Raw genomic sequence first — 17,860 nt, forward strand, 5'->3', positions numbered from 1 at the left:
CCTAATAATCCCAGAGAAGCCCGTGAATAAGAATTTCGAAAGCATAGTAGAAATCCTACAGAACCACTTAAACCCCACACCGCTGCTGATAGCAGAACGATTTAAGTTCCATAAAAGGAACCAACACAAAGATGAAAGCAATGCTGAGTCCTTAACGGAACTGCGCAAGCTATCGAAACAGTGCCAGTTTGGAGTGGGACGAGCAGATACGTTAAGGGACAAGTTTGTGTGTGGGCTTCAAAGTGAAGGAACCCAGAAACGGCTTCTATCAGAAAAGGATCTTACGCTGGACAAGGCTTTCAGTATGGCAGTATCACACGAAGCAGCCGCAAGGGGCGCTGCAGAGATACAACGGAGACCGCAAGAATATGGCAGCAATGAAATGGCCTATGGAACAGGGAAGTGTTATCGCTGCGGCAGAACAACACACGACCAGAAGGATTGTTGGTTCAAGGACCAAGTGTGCAGACAGTGTGGAAAAGCAGGACACATAGCAAGAGTCTGCGGGTCTGGGAAGAAAACCAACAGCAAGAAATCTCCACAGGAGAAGTACAAAAAGGTACACAAGGTGATGGACAGTAGTTCAGACGAACAGAAAAGTGATACAGATTCCGGAAGCAGGGAGCTGGGTTGTCTGAAACTACATAAGGTAACCAAAATGGAGGATCACCAGACTATCTGGGTTACACTCAAGATAGACGGAGTCCAAGTGAAAATGGAATTGGACACAGGATCAGCCTTAACAGTCATAAACCAAAGGGACTACAAGCGGCTATTTTCACATATACCCTTGAAAGCTACAGAGATTGTCTTGAAGACGTACACGGGGCAAAAAGTCTACCCCAAAGGAAAAATAAGGGTGAAAGTGATATACAAAGGCCAGGAAATACCTAAAATGGACTTATATGTATTGCCAGATGGAGGACCACCACTGCTAGGACGTGAATGGATCCGGAAAATACAATTAGATTGGCATTCTATACAGGCACTGAAGGTTGAGGCCAAAAAGGATGACGACGTCACACCTGGACGACTGTCAAAAATGCTAACTGATGCAAAAGAAATGTTCAAGGAGGGACTCGGAACACTAAAAGGCATAACAGCAACGATTAAAATAGAGGAAAATGCAAGCCCAAAGTTTCTTAAGGCCAGACCAGTGCCTTATGCGATCAGACCAGCCGTCGAAGCAGAGCTGGAAGGGTTGGAACGTTCAGGAGTACTGTCCAAAGTAGACTGGAGTGAGTGGGCTACACCCATCGTTCCTGTAATGAAGAGGTCGTTGAGTAATACGCCTGGGGAACCAAAGAAGGTCCGCATCTGTGGGGATTTTAAGGTGACAGTGAACCCAGTCCTTCACACGGTACAATATCCGCTTCCACGAATTGAGGATATTTTCGCCTCGCTATCTGGAGGTAAACGCTTCACCAAAATTGATCGAGCCCAGGTGTACTTGCAAATGGAGGTAGAAGAAGCCTCGAAACAATACCTCACGATCGACACTCATAAAGGTCTCTATCAATACAACCGGCTGGTGTTCGGGGTAGCATCGGCTCCGGCTATTTGGCAAAGGGCGATGGATCAAGTCCTGCAAGGGATTCCAGGGACCCAGTGTTATTTGGACAACATCCTGGTCGTGGGCGAAAATGACAGTGATCACCTCGCCAACTTGGAGAAGGTGCTCACCAGATTAAAGGAATATGGGCTACGAGCTAATCGCCACAAGTGCGAGTTTTTCCAGAAGCAGATCTCGTATTGTGACCACGTCATCGATGAAGAGGGGTTACATAAGTCCCCTGTGTAGTGACCGAGTATCAAAAATACACGGACTGCAGGAGAACAATAATAACAGGTATTTACTGAACAGAGGGTAAGCTTAAAACTGAAAGTACAGAAACCTGCTATGGCTTTATATACAGGTGTGGTCACTGCCGGTACTACAGTATAAAATCAGTTCTCTCTTAAAGGTACATACACAACAATTCCTCCCCTTTTAGATAAACAGTACATAACATTCATTTAACAATTAAATAATAACTAATTACAATTACAATTTTCTCTGTACTATATACATCAACTGAAATAATCATTTATAAGTTCAGACTTTGAGGAGGCTTCCTGATCCTGACTGGATAGCGCCTTTCTCGAGTATCCTGTTCTTGCGGCGAAGTCGATTCTGGCTCATTGTCATTGGTTGGTTCGTCAGCTTCCAATACCACTGATTCTGAGGTAGACGCAATCTGTACTTCGGGTTCATTACCAGGTGCACATGCTCGTGGTATGGGTTTGGCTTGTTCCTGTGACTCTAGAATCTGGTCAGCATGGCGTCTCACGATGCTCTCTCCAACGTCCACTGTGTACATTAGTGGTCCCTGCTGTGTGCATATCGTTCTTGGCTGCCATTTTTCTGTTCGGTAGTCGCGGACCAAGACTGGTTACCCTATCTTGAAGCTCCTGGTTGGCTTCTCATTGATGTGCTGGAATTGCTTATCCTCAACATCTCGTCTTATGTTTGGTTTGAACAAATCCAGGTGACATCTTAGCCTTCGGTTGAAGAACATTATGGCTGGAGCTTGGTTGGTGACTGCATGTGTCGCATTCCGGTAAGCAAACAAGAAATTATCCACCTTGTGTTGTAGTGGTATGTCGTCGTTATACATCGCCTTCATTGCCTTTTTAAAGGTCTGAACAAACCTCTCAGCCAGTCCATTTGTGGCTGGATGATACGGGGCAGATGTGTAATGTTTCACCCCATTATTCCTCAGGAACCTCCGGAAATCCTCGGACACAAACTGTGGTCCATTGTCGGAGCAAATCTGTTCTGGCAAGCCATTCCTGGCGAAGATGGTCCGTAGGACTGCAATAGTTTTCTCCGTGGTGGTGGAGGACATTTTGATGACCTCTGGCCATTTCGAATGGGCATCCACGCCGATTAAAAACATTGAGTCCATAAATGGACCAGCAAAATCAATGTGTACCCGTTGCCATGGAGACGAGGGCCACTCCCATGGGTGTAGCGGGGCCTGTGGTGGAGCGTTTTGGACCTTCTGGCATCCTGTGCATCTCTTGGTCATATCCTCGATTTCTTTATCGATTCCCGGCCACCACACAAACGCCCTGGCTAGGCTCTTCATTTTTACCCCTCCCAGATGACCCTCATGAAGCTCATTGAGCACTCTATCTCTCAACTTGGGTGGAATTACCACTCGGGATCCACACATCAAGGTCCCCCGGCACACTGACAGCTGTTCTCTCCTTGGCGAGAATGCTGGCAACAGTGAGTCGCCATGTGCTGGCCATCCCTTCACCGTCAAGTCATAGACCCGAGAGTGTGTCGGGTCATTTCGGGTTTCCTTCTCTATACTTGAATTTGTAACAGGTAGACATCCGACTATGCTTGAATGGAATATCTCAACAGGGTCCACTGCAGGTGCTTCCTCCACCGTAGGCAAGACAGCCCATCAGCGTTTGCATGCTGTTTCGTACCCTTGTACTCTATGTCGTACTGATGTGCCCCTAGAAAAAGTGACCATCTTTGCAGTCGTTGCGCCGTCATCAACGGAACGCCCTTCTTTGGGTTAAAAATGGAGACCAGAGGCTGATGATTAGTCAGTAGGGTGAATTTCTGCCCGTGCAGATGGTGATTGAACATCTTCACCCCCCACACCAGGCTGAGGGCCTCCCTGTCAATCTGGGCGTAGTTACGCTCGGCTGAGGTTAACGAGCACGATGCAAAGGCTATTGGCCTCTCTGAACCGTCAAGGAATTTGTGTGACAGCACCGCTCCAATGCCGTAGGGAGACGCATCACATGCCAACCGAATCGGTAGTGTTGGATTGTAGTGGGCCAATACTTCTTTTGAAGTGATTAGGCATTTACCTTTCTGAAAGGCACGCTTACACTCATCACTCCATTTCCATGTTACTCCAGTTTGCAGCAGGACGCTCAGTGGGTGCAGAATTGTAGATAAATTCGGCAAGAACTTATGGTAGTAGTTCACCAACCCGAGGAATGACCTCAGTTGCGACACATTTTCCGGTGCTGGAGCCTTGACTACTGCCTCAATCTTGTCTGGGGACTTATGCAACCCTTCCTCATCAATCATGTGGCCACAATACGAGATTTGTCTCCTGAAGAACTCGCATTTGGGGCGGTTGGCTCGTAGCCCATATTCTTGTAATCTAGTGAGCACCTGCTCCAGGTTGGCAAGGTGTTCACTGTCATTTTCGCCCGTAACCAGGATGTCGTCCAAATAACACTGGGTCCCCGGGATCCCTTGCAGGACTTGTTCGATCGCCCTCTGCCAAATAGCCGGGGCTGATGCTACCCCGAATACCAGTCGGTTGTACTGGTAAAGACCTTTGTGAGTGTTTATCGTGAGGTATTTCCTAGATGCTTCTTCCACCTCCATTTGTAGATACGCTTGGGCCAGATCAATCTTTGTAAAGCGTTTCCCTCCAGATAGTGAGGCGAAAATATCTTCTATCCGTGGCAGTGGATATTGTACTGTGTGCAGGACTGGGTTCACAGTTACCTTGAAGTCCCCACAGATGCAAACATTCTTCGGCTCCCCAGGCGTGCTGCTCAATGATTTCTTCATTACAGGAACGATGGGTGTGGCCCACTCGCTCCAGTCCACCTTGGACAGCACACCCGAACGCTCCAGACTCTCCAGTTCTGCTTCAACGGCTGGGCGGATCGCGTACGGTACTGGTCTGGCCTTAAAAAATTTTGGGTTTGCGTTATCTTCGATTTTTATCATTGCCGTTACTCCTTTTAGAGTCCCAAGTCCTTGTTGGAACACCTCTTCCGCGTCAGTTAGAATTTTTGACAGTCGTCCAGGTGTGACGTCGTTATCCTTTTTGTCAGTCACAGTTAGCGCCTGAATGGAATGCCAATCCAATTGTATTTTTCAGATCCATTCATGTCCCAATAATGGCGGTCCTCCATCTTGTAGTATATATAGATACAGTTTCTGTGATTCCTTGCCGTTGTATTTAACTGGCACCCTTATTTTTCCTCTGGGGTAGACTTTTTGCCCGTGTATGTCTTCAATACAATGGACGTGTCCTTCAAGGGTATGTGTGAGAATAGCTGCTCATAGTCTCATCGATTCATGACAGTTAGGGCTGATCCTGTGTCCAATTCCATCTTTACTTGGGAACCTGCTATCATGAGGGTGACCCAAATGGTTCGGTGATCCTCCTTTGCGATCACGTTGTGTAACTTTAGACAACTTAGTCTCCTGTTCCCAGAGTCATTATCACTCTCCTGATCATCTGAACTACTGTCTGTCATTTTTTTTACTTTCTTGTACTTTTCCTTAGTAGTTCTTTTAGTGTTGGTTTTCTTTCCCGACCTGCAGACTCTTGCTATGTGACCCATTTTCCCACATTGCCTGCATACTTTGTCCTTAAACCAGCAGTCCTTCTGATCATGGGTTGTTCTGCTGCAGCGATAGCACTTTTCTGCTCCATATGCCATTTCGTTAGCGCTGTATTCTTGTGGTTTCTGTTGTATTTCCGCAGCTCCCCGTGCTGCTGCTTCGTAAGATACTGCCACGCTGAAAGCCTGTTCTAGCATCAGGTCCTTTTCCGAAAGTAGTCGTTTCTGGGTTCCTTCGCTCTGGAGCCCGCAGACAAACTTATCCCGTAAGGTGTCAGCCAGTCCTGCCCCGAACTGGCAGTACTTCGATAACTTGCGTAGTTCCGTAAGATAGTCAGCATTGCTCTCATCTTTGTGCTGGTTTCTTTTATGGAACTTGAATCTTTCTGCTATCAGCAGCGGTGTAGGGTTTAGGTGTTCCTGTAAGATATTAACAATCACTTCAAAACTTTTCTCCATTGGTTTAGCTGGGGTAATTAAATTCCGCAATAGGCCGTACGTTCTCGCGCCCATCAAATTTAATAATACCGACGCTTTCTTTCCATCGGCCACCTCATTTGCCTTGCAGTACACTTCAATTCTTTCCACATACGTGGTCGTCTTCTACCTCGTTGTTGAAAGCAGTGATACTGCCACTCTTCGGCATCTTGGGTGGTTTAAAATGGCGCCTCCCGCGCTTTTTCTTCTTCCCCAATGGATTAAAATGGCGCCTCCCGCGCTTTTCCTTCTTCCCCAGTGGAAAAAAATGGCGCCTCCCGCGCTTTTCCTTCTTCCCCTTGCTGCCACGCTGCTCCTAGCGTTCTACAGGGTAATGGCGGCAACCCGCGGCTTCGGCGCGTCTCACTTTTCCTTCCCCTCGTTTTATTTTCTCTACGCGGCCCGGTTCTTGAGCACCGACCGCGCCCTGTGCGCTCCACCCTCTCTCTCTCTCTTTTCCTCCCGACGACGCTGCACGGCCCCTTTGCAGAGCCGCTCGATCGAGCTCGAGCCCGCCGCAGTCCGGAAGGGTCAGCGCACTACCTGCTACCAGCACGATTTGCTTGAACACCTCGACTGGGGAGCCAAGCCCAGCTCTCCACAGCCTCCCCTGCAATTCTCCGAACTCCGATGGATCCCTGGGCGGTTGCCCGCGGTCGACGCCCGTTGCTCTGACTTCGACCTCCGAGAAGCTTCTTTCCAGGGAAAGATCCCCGTGAGGTGATTCAGTACTGCAGGTCAGTTCGAACCTGCTCGTCGCCAGTGTAGTGTCCGAGTATCAATCATACACGGACTGCAGGAGAACAATAATAACAGGTATTTACTGAACAGAGGGTAAGCTTAAAACTGAAAGTACAGAGGCCTGCTATGGCTTTATATACACGTGTGGTCACTGCCGGTACTACAGTATAAAATCAGTTCTCTCTTAAAGGTATATACACAACACCCTGAAAAGATTGAGGCAGTAGTCAAGGCTCCAGCACCGGAAAATTTGTCACAACTGAGGTCGTTCCTCGGGCTGGTAAACTACTACCATAAGTTCTTACCAAATTTGTCCACGGTATTACACCCACTGAACACCCTACTGCAAACAGGGGTACCATGGAAGTGGAATGACGAACGTAGACGAGCTTTCCAGAAGTGCAAAGAATTGATCACATCAAAAGAGGTGTTGGCCCATTTCAACCCAGCACTACCAATTCGTTTGGCATGTGATGCATCACCCTATGGTATTGGAGTGGTGCTGTCGCACAAATTCCCAGACGGGTTGGAGAGGCCAGTAGCCTTTGCGTCTCGGTCACTAACCTCAGCCGAGCGCAGCTACGCCCGGATTGACAGGGAGGCCCTCAGCCTAGTATGGGGAGTAAAAAAATTCAACCACTATCTGCATGGGCAGAAGTTCACCTTGCTGACTGACCACCAACCACTTGTCTCCATCTTTAATCCTAAGAAGGGCGTTCCAGTGATAACTGCACAACGGTTACAAAGATGGTCCCTGTTTCTAGGGGTGAATCAATATGAAATAGAATATAAAGGCATGAAACAGCATGGAAACGCTGATGGGCTATCACGCTTACCACTGCCTACTGTGGAGGAAGCACCAGCAGTGGACCCTATCGAGATATTTTATTCATCAATAATTGAACGATTGCCAGTAACGAACGCGGATATAGAGAAGGAGACCCGCAATGATCCGACGCTGTCTCGGGTATATGAATTGACGGTGAGGGGATGGCCAACACATGGCGACTCACTGTTGCCAGCATTCTCATCCAGAAGAGAACAGCTGTCAGTATGCCAGGGGACAGTGATGTGTGGATCCAGAGTGGTGATTCCACCCAAGTCAAGGGAGAGAGTGCTAAATGAGCTTCATGAAGGTCATCTGGGGGGAGTGAAAATGAAAAGCCTTGCTAGGGCTTATGTGTGGTGGCCGGGAATCGATCAACAAATCGAAGACCTAACCAAGAGCTGCTCAGGATGCCAGAAGGTCCAAAATGCACCACCACATGCCCCTCTACACCCATGGGAGTGGCCCTCCTCTCCATGGCAACGGGTGCATATTGATTTTGCAGGTCCATTCATGGACTCAATGTTCTTAATAGCAGTGGATGCTCATTCGAAATGGCCTGAGGTGATAAAAATGTCCTCAACCACTACAGAGAAAACGATTGCAGTCCTACGGACCATATTTGCCAGGAACGGCTTGCCAGAGCAGATTTGCTCTGATACTGGACCACAGTTTGTGTCCGAAGAGTTTCGAAAATTTATGAGAAGGAATGGGGTAAGGCATTACACATCTGCCCCGTATCATCCAGCCACAAATGGATTGGCTGAGAGGTTCGTACAAACCTTTAAGTAGGCGATAAAGGCCATGTGCGACGATGAAATTCCACTACAGCATAAGGTGGACAATTTCCTACTAGCCTACCGAAACGCGACACATACAGTTACCAACCAGACCCCGGCCATGATGTTCTTTAACCGAAGGTTGAGATCTCGTCTGGACTTGCTCAGACCAAATGTGCGAAGAAATGTTGAGGATAAACAATTCCAGCACATCAATGAGAAGCCGACAAGGAGCTTCAACGTAGGACAACCAGTCTTGGCCCATGACTACCGAACAGAGAAATGGCAACCCGGAATGATATGCACAAGGCAGGGGCCATTAATGTACACAGTGGATGTCGGGGAGAACATTGTGAGACGCCACGCCGATCAGATCTTAGCGTCACAGGAACGAGTCAACCCCATGTCTCGCGTACCTGGGGATGAACCCGACATACCGGTAGCATCTACCTCCGAACCAGTAGCAGTGGAAACCGATGAACTAACCGGCGAAAAGGGGCCAGAATCGCCTCCGCACCAAGAACAAGAAACTCAGGAAAGGCGCTATCCCGAAAGGATCAGGAAGCTGCCCCAAAGACTGAATCTTTAAATGGACTATTGTTGTTTAATGTACATGTTAAAGTGTTAATTGTTATTTGAATATTATGGGTACTGCTAATCTAAAAGGGGAGGAATTGTAGTGTATGTACCTTTAAGAGAGAACTACTTTTACAGCTCCTGTATACTGTAGTACCGGCAGTGACCACACCTGTATATAAGCCTTGAGCATGCCTCTGTACCCCCAGTCTTGAGACTACCCTACTCCAGTAAATACCTGTTGATTGTTAAGTTACAGCATCTGTGCAGTTATTGAAAAACATCATACTCTCAGAATCACGGATCTAACAGATAGGCACTTGGGTGTTTTATGCAATGTTCATGTAAAGTTTCTGGTAATGTGTTGTCAAACATTGAAATCTTTATTTTCAACACTTTGCATTCTTGGACAGATTTGTGCACACCTTTGGAGGTGGCTTAGTGAGTTGCAATGAATGGTGAAACATAACGATGCCTCCCCTCCCCCTCCCACCCCGCAATGGTGATGAATGTGAAAGGAATGGCTTGGGCATTGTAGGGAAGCTTTATGGTGTTGGTGTGTGGTGGTGCCAACCTAGCGCATCATATGGCAGCCAGGGTGTACAGCGTCAAGTGAAGTAAATCTGGCCATGGTGAGACCATCCCTGGCCTCCCGGGCAACAATGTGGTCAGGTGCTGATGCCCCGTGTCCTGTGCAGCATCAGTTGATTGCGGAGAAGGTTGGTGGTGGTGTTGTTGGTGCTGCTGGTGTTGGGGCTGACCGTGGTGGGATTCTGAGGACCAAAGTGAGAGAGTATAAAGGGCACCCATGCTGATGGAATAGATGGCAGGTGCAGTAGAGATGACAGAAGTGATCTGTCAATGGTGAGAGAGGTAATGAGGATGGAGACTTGTGTAAAGACTTGGAGCATGGTGAATCTGTTGTGGAAATGCAGCGAGGAAGAGCTTGTGACTGAGGGAAGATATCTCTGTAAGGTGGGAGCTTTTACTGTACATTTGAAGCTGTCAACTCAACAACTGATTCAATGGCCAATGAACTCCCGCCTCAGCTTGACCAGCATGGACCCCATGGGTGAGCTGTCAAATGCAAAAGATGAGCTGAAATTCATTCTTAAGTGGCTCTAAACAAGCCATTAATTACCTGAATTGGGTCCCCCACTGTAAACCCGCCGCTGCATGTTGGGTCTGCTCAGCGCTGACAGACCCGACATTGGGGAAAGGCGCGTGGTGGTGAATTCACAGCGGGGTTTCGACCCGCTGGGGAAAAAAGCACTTTCCCACCTGACCTGCCACCGATCGCGCCCGCTGACCCACTGGAAAATGCAGCCCATAATCTTTATGATTGGATTTTGGGTTTGGATGTCAACCAGTGATTGATTCAGGAGGACTTCATAGGTTTTGAATGAGAGTAAGGGTATAAGAAGGGGGTCTTAACAGCCATAAATTGTAGGAAATTTCTGGAGTAGAAGACTTCAGAGACACAGTAGAAGATTTTTGGAAGAATCAAGGAGACACCTGGGAGATGAAGAGAGACAGCAGACACAGGGTGGCTTCTACCTAGAGTATAAGTGTTAATATAAGTCTCAATTATAAGTTAAATCACTGTCCCCAATACAGGCCAACCTCGAATCATTTGGAACCAGGGTCCCTCTGGAATCTAATATAAATTGGTGAGCTGAGCCAGGAGGTTGATTGGCAGCTGATTCTTTTATAAAGGGGGGGGAGGGAGGGGGGAAAGATGGGGGGGAAGCGGGAGAAGGGGGGAGGGGGAGAGGGGGGGGGGAAGAGGGGGGGGAGAGTGGGAGAGGAGGGGGAGAGGGGGAGTCCCCGATGTCCCGCCCCCCGATCTCCCGATGTCCCGCCCCCGATCTCCCGATGTCCCGCCCCCCAATCTCCCGATGTCCCACCCCCGATCTCCCGATGTCCCGCCCCCCAATCTCCCGTCCCCCGATCTCCCGATGTCGCGAGCCCCGCCCCCCGATGTCCCAAGCCCCGCCCCCCGATGTCCCGAGCCCTGCCCCCCGCCCTCCCGAGCACCGGCCTCCCGCTCTCCGGAGCCCCGCCCTCCCGCTCTCCGGAGCCCCGCCCTCCCGAGCTGGCTTCAAGACCGCCAATTGCGGCTGTGAGAGACGGCCGGCGGGCCCGGTTGCCGGGGTAACCCTTCCCGCTCTCCAAGCCCCGCCCGAGATCGGCACTCCCGAGAGCCCCGCCCCCCCGCCCGAGCCGAGCGGGGAACAGAGAGAGACGCCGCGTCTCAGCTGCTCCTGCTGCGCGCGCACCCTGTGTATGTCCCGTGACCCTCGTGGCTGATGCCGTTGCCCCGGGTAACGTGACACGGGGGGGGGGGCAGCTTAGCAGAAGCCGTGGGACAATTACCTAGCTTGGGCGTGGCTGGGCAAGAGAGGCCCAGGCTTTGAGGCCTAGGTTCTGAGGCCTTACAAAAACGGGGAAAGGTAGGAAAAAGAATCTTCAGGTTAGAGAAAATATTTACAAATGAATGAAGTTTTTTTAAAAACAATTTAATAAAAGCAATTTTTTTTTGCTGGAAATGTATATTTGAAAAGAAAGACGCAGAAAGCGGGAAAAAGAATGGAAGCAAGATGGCGGCTACTCACCTCGGTTCAGAACGATAAGGCCCGCCCACAGACACACCGATTGGTCGACTGTCAGGTCACCAAAGCGTAGGATTGGTCAATCGTCCCGTCACTCGACTGTAGGAGGGCCTGCCCGCACGCGCCAGGAACCCGGCGTACGATTGGTCGACCTCGAGGTCACTCTATCGCTAATGAGCGGATAATGAGATGCTAATGAGCAGAATGTTGAACGTTTTTTGGATACCGCGGGCGCAATTTTTGTCCGGCCAAAACGTAAATATGCTTACGACCGTTTTGGAACGGTAAGCTTTCTTTTGATGTAACGCACGCGTAGGTACGCTCTATAACTTTCGAGTGCATAGCCGGACAGACGCACACCGGAGGACAGACTGACAGACAGACAGATAGACAGACAGACAGATCGATCCTTTTATATATATAGATTCGGTGCAGGCAAGATCCTAGGACTGGTGTGGTTAGCGCGGCCTAGTCAGTTCAGGAAGGAAAACCTTCAGGGGGTGTAGGACACTGCAACCTACCAGTAGTAATAGCAACAAGTTAGTAAAATGGTGGAATAACAACAGAAAATGCTGGAAAAACTCAGCAGGTCAGGCAACATCCATGGAGAGAAATTTGAGTTGACGTTTCGGGTCGAACCCTTCTTCAAAACTGGAAAGAAAAGAAAATAGATCGAAGGCAGGGCTGCGATCGGACAAAAGAAGTCAAAGAAACAAAAGCAGTGAAAGAGACAATAAAAGGTATTCGAAGCTAGACGAGATGGTAATAGGCTGAGATTAGGTGTGAAGTGTACTGGCAGGGCAAGAGATAGCTGCCAGGTATGAGAGAGAAACAAAAGGAAAGGGGGGGGGGGGAAAGGAGTGGAAAAATTACAAGTAAAAATGTAATAGGGGCCGAGGTTATGATCTGAAATTGTTGAACTCAATATTGAGTCCGGAAGGCTGCAAAGTGCCTAATGGTGGGCTTGACAGATTGGAGTTTGGGTGTCAGCCAGTGATTGGTGCAGGAGGACTCCATAGGTTTTGAATGAGAGTAAGGGTCTAATAAGTTGGGCATGTCACTGATAAAGAGTTTGGAACATTAAGTGTAACTGTTTTAGTATTGTTTCTGACGTGTCCAGAAGCAGACTCATGTCAGATGCCAATAGAGAGGGTCCAGAGCCAAGTATCTCTGGGAAAGGTCGAATTAGACAAAGGGAAGCGCTTGTTAGGTTATGTTGCCCATTTCTGTGCACAGCGCAGTGAAGTAAGAGAAGGGAAACATTTAGAAGCACAGGGAATAAAAGAAGGGGAACATTTGGAAACGCAGAAAATAATAGAGAGGGGGAAAAATAATGCCAGCAGCTTGAAACCAGGAATCTGGAAACTCAGCAAATGAAGTGAAAAAAACAAGGAATTAGCGAATAAGCTGCTGAGACGACAGTTTAAAAGGCGGAAAAAAAGAAAATGTACAGTTGAAACTGTCACTGAAGATGATGGTATATGCTGCCAGCTTCTGTGCCAAGAAAAATAAAATACAAGTTTACTGAGTGAAAGGAACCTTAAAGGATGCTGGGATTTCAGTTTGTGTGAAAGTGTGAGTTAAAGTGTGGAAGTTTTCCTGACCATGAATGTTTAAGAAGTTACAGCATTTCTTTTGTCTGAAAGTTTGTCTTTAAAGAAAGTGTTATGTTTATTTTAGCTCCACCCACTTTTCTGTGCACAGAACTAAAAGCCTTTGTAGTCTTGTCTTGGACGTTGGAAGCATTTTTAATTGATGTCTTTCCTGTAAGCGTGTGTTGTTTTAAGTTTATTAATTGTCTGCTCTATGCATGCATACACATGTGTATTATTTTTTAGATACGTGAGCTGATTTAAACTGTGAATATTCTTGGGCTCGCGACCTGGGAATATCACATAAATTTTGGCACTTTGAGTGCATAACCCATTACAGGGATCAATATTTCTAAGTTGTGTGAATGTGTGAATACGTTGAGTATGTTCATTTTTATTTAGGATTGTGCGCCCAGAATGAAAAAAAAACTTTGAACTACAATTTAAGTTAAATATGCTGGTGTGGAAAGGCTGAGAAAAGCAAAAACAAAAAAATTTGTTTAACAAAAGCTAAGTTTCAGTCTAAGATTTAGCCTTGGAGTTGCGGCTGCTGTGGTGAAATTTCCAAAGCAGTTTGATTTTATTTGTTTAAATGTGAAAGCTAATTTTTCTCCAGTTATATTCAGCATTTTTACAGCCATTTGGAAAGGCCACTAACGAAAAAAATATAGATGATGTAATCGACTGTGTAAGCATGTGGTATTTTGTTTTATTTTATCTGTTCTGTATTGTGTTTAGTTCATAAAATATTGGTCTGAATTAAATTGGAATTATTGAGAATAACTAACGTATTAAAATGTGAAAACCCGACTTTCATTGTGGCCACAGTGAAATTCTGGTTATTATTTAAAATAATGTGAAGGTTTCTAGTTCTGGATGGGAGACTTTCACATTGGCAGTTTTGAATTTCCTAAATGTTTAACGATTTGAATTGGAATTTTGGGACATTTCTTTCTTTATTTGAGGTGATTCTGATTGTTTAAACATCTTGGTTGTACTGGAAAATCTTGGGGTTGGAAACCTTTTTAAAAAAGAAATGCTAAAATCAATTGGAGTTTAGTCTAAAATGCTGTCTTCCCTGATGAGGGTGTTTTAGTTAAAGTTAACAATGACAGCTTTACTAATGATTTTTACTGTTTTAACAGATTTTAAATTCCTAAGGAAGTTTTGAAGGTACAAAGACTTGGAAAAAAAGTTTCGATCGGGAAAGTTTTGTTAAAATTCACATGAAGTGACGCAATTACGTGCAGCTGACAGTATTTTGCTCCACCTTCTTAAGTTAACCCTTTTCGTTGACAGCTTTTTTTTAAAGTGGATATTTTCTCACAATGACAGAAGGAATTTTATGATTTGACAAATAACCCCTTGAGGTCTGAAGCAGAGCCACAGTGGATTTTCTTTTGTTTTAAACAGGTGACCATGGCTTTTCAGACCACATGAATATTGATGACGTAGCAAGATATCCACCAGTTCTAAGAATTTAAGAATTTATCTGCAGACATCGGCAGATATCAAACGTTACAGCATGGTGACGATTTGGACTAAAGGCTTTGTCTTTCAGGGTTATCAGTGTTATTTTCTGAGACAGAGTGCACGAGAAGGGGAGATATGGAAGTTACCTTGTAAACTAATTGCGAGCACTTCTGTTGCTAATGTTAAAACACCATGTAAACCACCAAGCCTGGGAATTATTTGTTTCTGAAATTGGAATTGATAAGATAAATTGATAAAAATAAATTGATATGAGTTGCTGTTTCAAGCACTCGAAGGGAAAATTTTACTGTAGTTTAAAGGGAATAGTCAAATTTTCATTAAAAGAAACTGGTGAAAAGCCAACTAGGTAGTCCTGTCAATTGCTGTGTATCAAGGAGGAAAGTTTATGGGGAAATAAAATTGAACATTGACAAAACCTGTCAGTCCAACAACACTGCTATTTGGATTTGGGATAATTTTGAACTGATAAAATGGACTCAGTCACAATATAACAGGTTATTTGGGAAAAATAAAAGATCCTTTAAAATAAAGAATTTTTAAAAATGCATTAATAACTGGGAACATTTAATCTATGTTTTTTATCTTTAATATTGTATTGGACAGTAAAGTTCCTCCAGGGCTCATGAATGAGATAGAATGGTAATTAATGGCCTACTTAAGATGTAAGATAGAAACAGGAACTGTTTCATTACACCACCAAATGAGAATTTTCCTAATATTCTAGTGAAAGTTAGGAAAGTGTAGTTAAGAATAGTAAGTTGATTGTTTTCTCTTGGAGCGGTTTGTGTCCTTGCCTATGAACATTTTAAGAAAACTTAATTTGATAGACTGAACACTATCCGTGACATTGGGATCATACAGTGGGAGATGAGCAGAGATCTCCAGACACTTCACAATCTTTTGATAAGATCACTTGAAAGCCCAAGAATGGCTTGTATCGGATGGCATGTGTGGCATGATATTGGGATGTGCAAATGTGATTTGTTACATATGAAGCAATTAACATGCGGACATGCATGGTGAATTTTCACTGAAGAACGAGTCTCAGACATGTTCAGTTACTTGACAAAAGCACGACATGAAATGGTTAATGTGACTCAGGAGAGTGAGCCAACTTTTAAAGCATTGACATACTCCATCAAAAAATTATCTAATTAATGAAACAATCAGGATAGAATTAAACACACTGGTACCTATCAGAAATTGAAGTTGAAGTGGAGAGAGACATAGAATTTGGATTGGGACAATTGAGGGCTAGAGAGAGCTCATATTTAGTAAGAATTATCCACAAAATGGATTCAGTAAAGTGAGAGCTAGAGAACCTTTCAAGTCCATGATTTTTGATTTTCATTGTATCATGATATGTTGCTTGAAATGTATGTGCTTGATCGACGTGCTAATAACTTAGAATTAATGGACCTCCTGCAGAAGGATAAGAAATAAGATCGAGTGAGGGGTCAGAGCAGGAACTCCTCCCCCTCAAGCCAGGGATTGTAAGATTATCATGGATTAGCCTTTTTTTGGATACTTGCTTTACTATCTTATAATCATCAGTATCTTATAATTGTCAGTAATGGATTTATAATCATGTGTAAGAATTAAATATAAAAGTCTGTAATCATCAACTGTATGCAATGGTAACCTGAATTATATGACAGGCAACCCTTTTGCTTATAATTAAAAGTCTGTGAATAAGCTGTAACCAGACAACCTGGGGCGGGAAAGAGGATTGCTATAGTCGAATAGAGAGGCCATAGGTGAAGGGTTTGACAAAGGGTTTGACCCGAAACTTTGACTCTATTTCCTCTCCACGGATGCTGCCTGGCCTGCTGAGTTTTTCCAGCATTTTCTGTTGTTATTTCGGATTTCCAGCATCTGCAGTATTTTGCTATCGGCCGTAGGTGAAGGTTGGATATTAGCCAACAGTAAGGATGAGACAGAGTACAGCTAGCCTGGGAACCAAGGTTAGCTGCAGTTGCCACTGTTTTGGAATGTTATACCATCCGCAGTGAATTATAAAAACAAAGGCCAACAGCAAGGGCCGTATCTGAACCGATGGAGACATATTCCTTTTGTATTGCCATAACTACCCCAGATATGAGTCTTGATGGTCAAAAACAGATGCTGTAAGAATGTCATAAGACTAGAACCTACATAAACCACGGTGCTGTGAACATACAATCTTTATCATTGGATTTTGGGTTTGGGTGTCAGCCAGTGATTGGTTCAGGAGGACTCCATATGTTTTGAATAAGAGTAAGGGTATAAGAAGGGAGTCTTAATAGCCACGAATTGTAGGAGATTTCAGGAGTAGAAGATTTCAGTAGAAGATTTCACAGACACAGTAGGGGATTTCAGGAAGAATCAAGGAGACACCCAGGAGATGAAGAGAGACAGCAGACACAGGGTGCAGCTTACTCACGGTTGCGGCTTCTACCCAGAGTATCGGTGATAATACAAGTCTCAATTATACTCTGCGAACTGCTGCTCAAATACTGTAATGTATTAAGTCATTACTTGTGCTGAATAAAGTTAAATCACTGTCCCCAATACGGGTCAACCTCGAATCATTTGGAACCAGCGACTTTCTGGGATCATATAACGACAAATAGAATCATTAATGATGCTTACCGATGGACAGTGAGAATCACACTTAATATTGATACACTCAATAGTGTTATGCTTGGTTGATGGATCCACTTTATTGGTACAATTGCAATTCTTACATGGGTGTTGAGGAATAGTCATTCCTGGCTGGAAAAAAAAGTGAAGTTTCAATTGAGACGTGTTTTAAAATTGTGCTGGATTTTTTATATAGTGGAGCAGTCGGATTCTATACAGTAAAGTTAATTAAAGCTATGGAGGTTTAGTTTCATCTGGTATTTCATGCCTTTGCATGAAATCCATTTGTGCATTACTTTAGCACAGTTATCACCTCAATTATTTTAATTAAATCCTCATTTTAATTGTCGTCCCCTGCATACTAAATTAATATTTCATTGAAAAAAGAGCATTGTTCCAGTTTCACTTCTTACAACATTTTCACGTTATATATTAATTTTGTGCTGTTCTGACATTAAGTGAGTTTGTATCTCCAGAGATTCTTGAAGTCAAAATTTGGAGAACGAGATAGAAATATGAAAACTATACACTGAACAAAATGAGAAATAGGTGTGAAACCACAAATCATATCTCAAAATATCCCAATGTTCTTTACCTTGTACTCAGTGCCATTGTACACACATACTGGCTTTGGCTCTGAAAATAGAATAATGTGTGATTAAATTAATAGTTCATTTATTGCTAAGGTACAGGCTGTAAGCATGTTACTTCAAGTTGTTTCGGTGACAACAGTAAAATGTTACCCACCTCGGATTAAAG

At 45.1% G+C, this 17,860-nt stretch overlaps 1 protein-coding gene across 1 annotated transcript in view; it reads right to left on the reverse strand.

Annotated features, from left to right (window-relative positions):
• LOC147106550 (intestinal mucin-like protein) overlaps nucleotides 1–17,860 on the reverse strand; it is a 65,578-nt gene that overhangs the window by 33,001 nt on the left and 14,717 nt on the right. Inside the window, exons 7-8 of the mRNA XM_086007501.1 lie at nucleotides 17,697–17,737; nucleotides 17,111–17,233 (exon numbers count right to left, since the gene is read on the reverse strand). Coding sequence (XP_085863627.1) covers nucleotides 17,111–17,233; nucleotides 17,697–17,737 — 164 coding nt within the window. The remainder of the gene's footprint in view (nucleotides 1–17,110; nucleotides 17,234–17,696; nucleotides 17,738–17,860) is intronic.

Source organism: Somniosus microcephalus, chromosome 15 (genome assembly GCF_052327205.1).
Source record: "Somniosus microcephalus isolate GS21.2 chromosome 15, FLI_Smic_1.0, whole genome shotgun sequence".
NCBI classification, from domain to species: domain Eukaryota; kingdom Metazoa; phylum Chordata; class Chondrichthyes; order Squaliformes; family Somniosidae; genus Somniosus; species Somniosus microcephalus.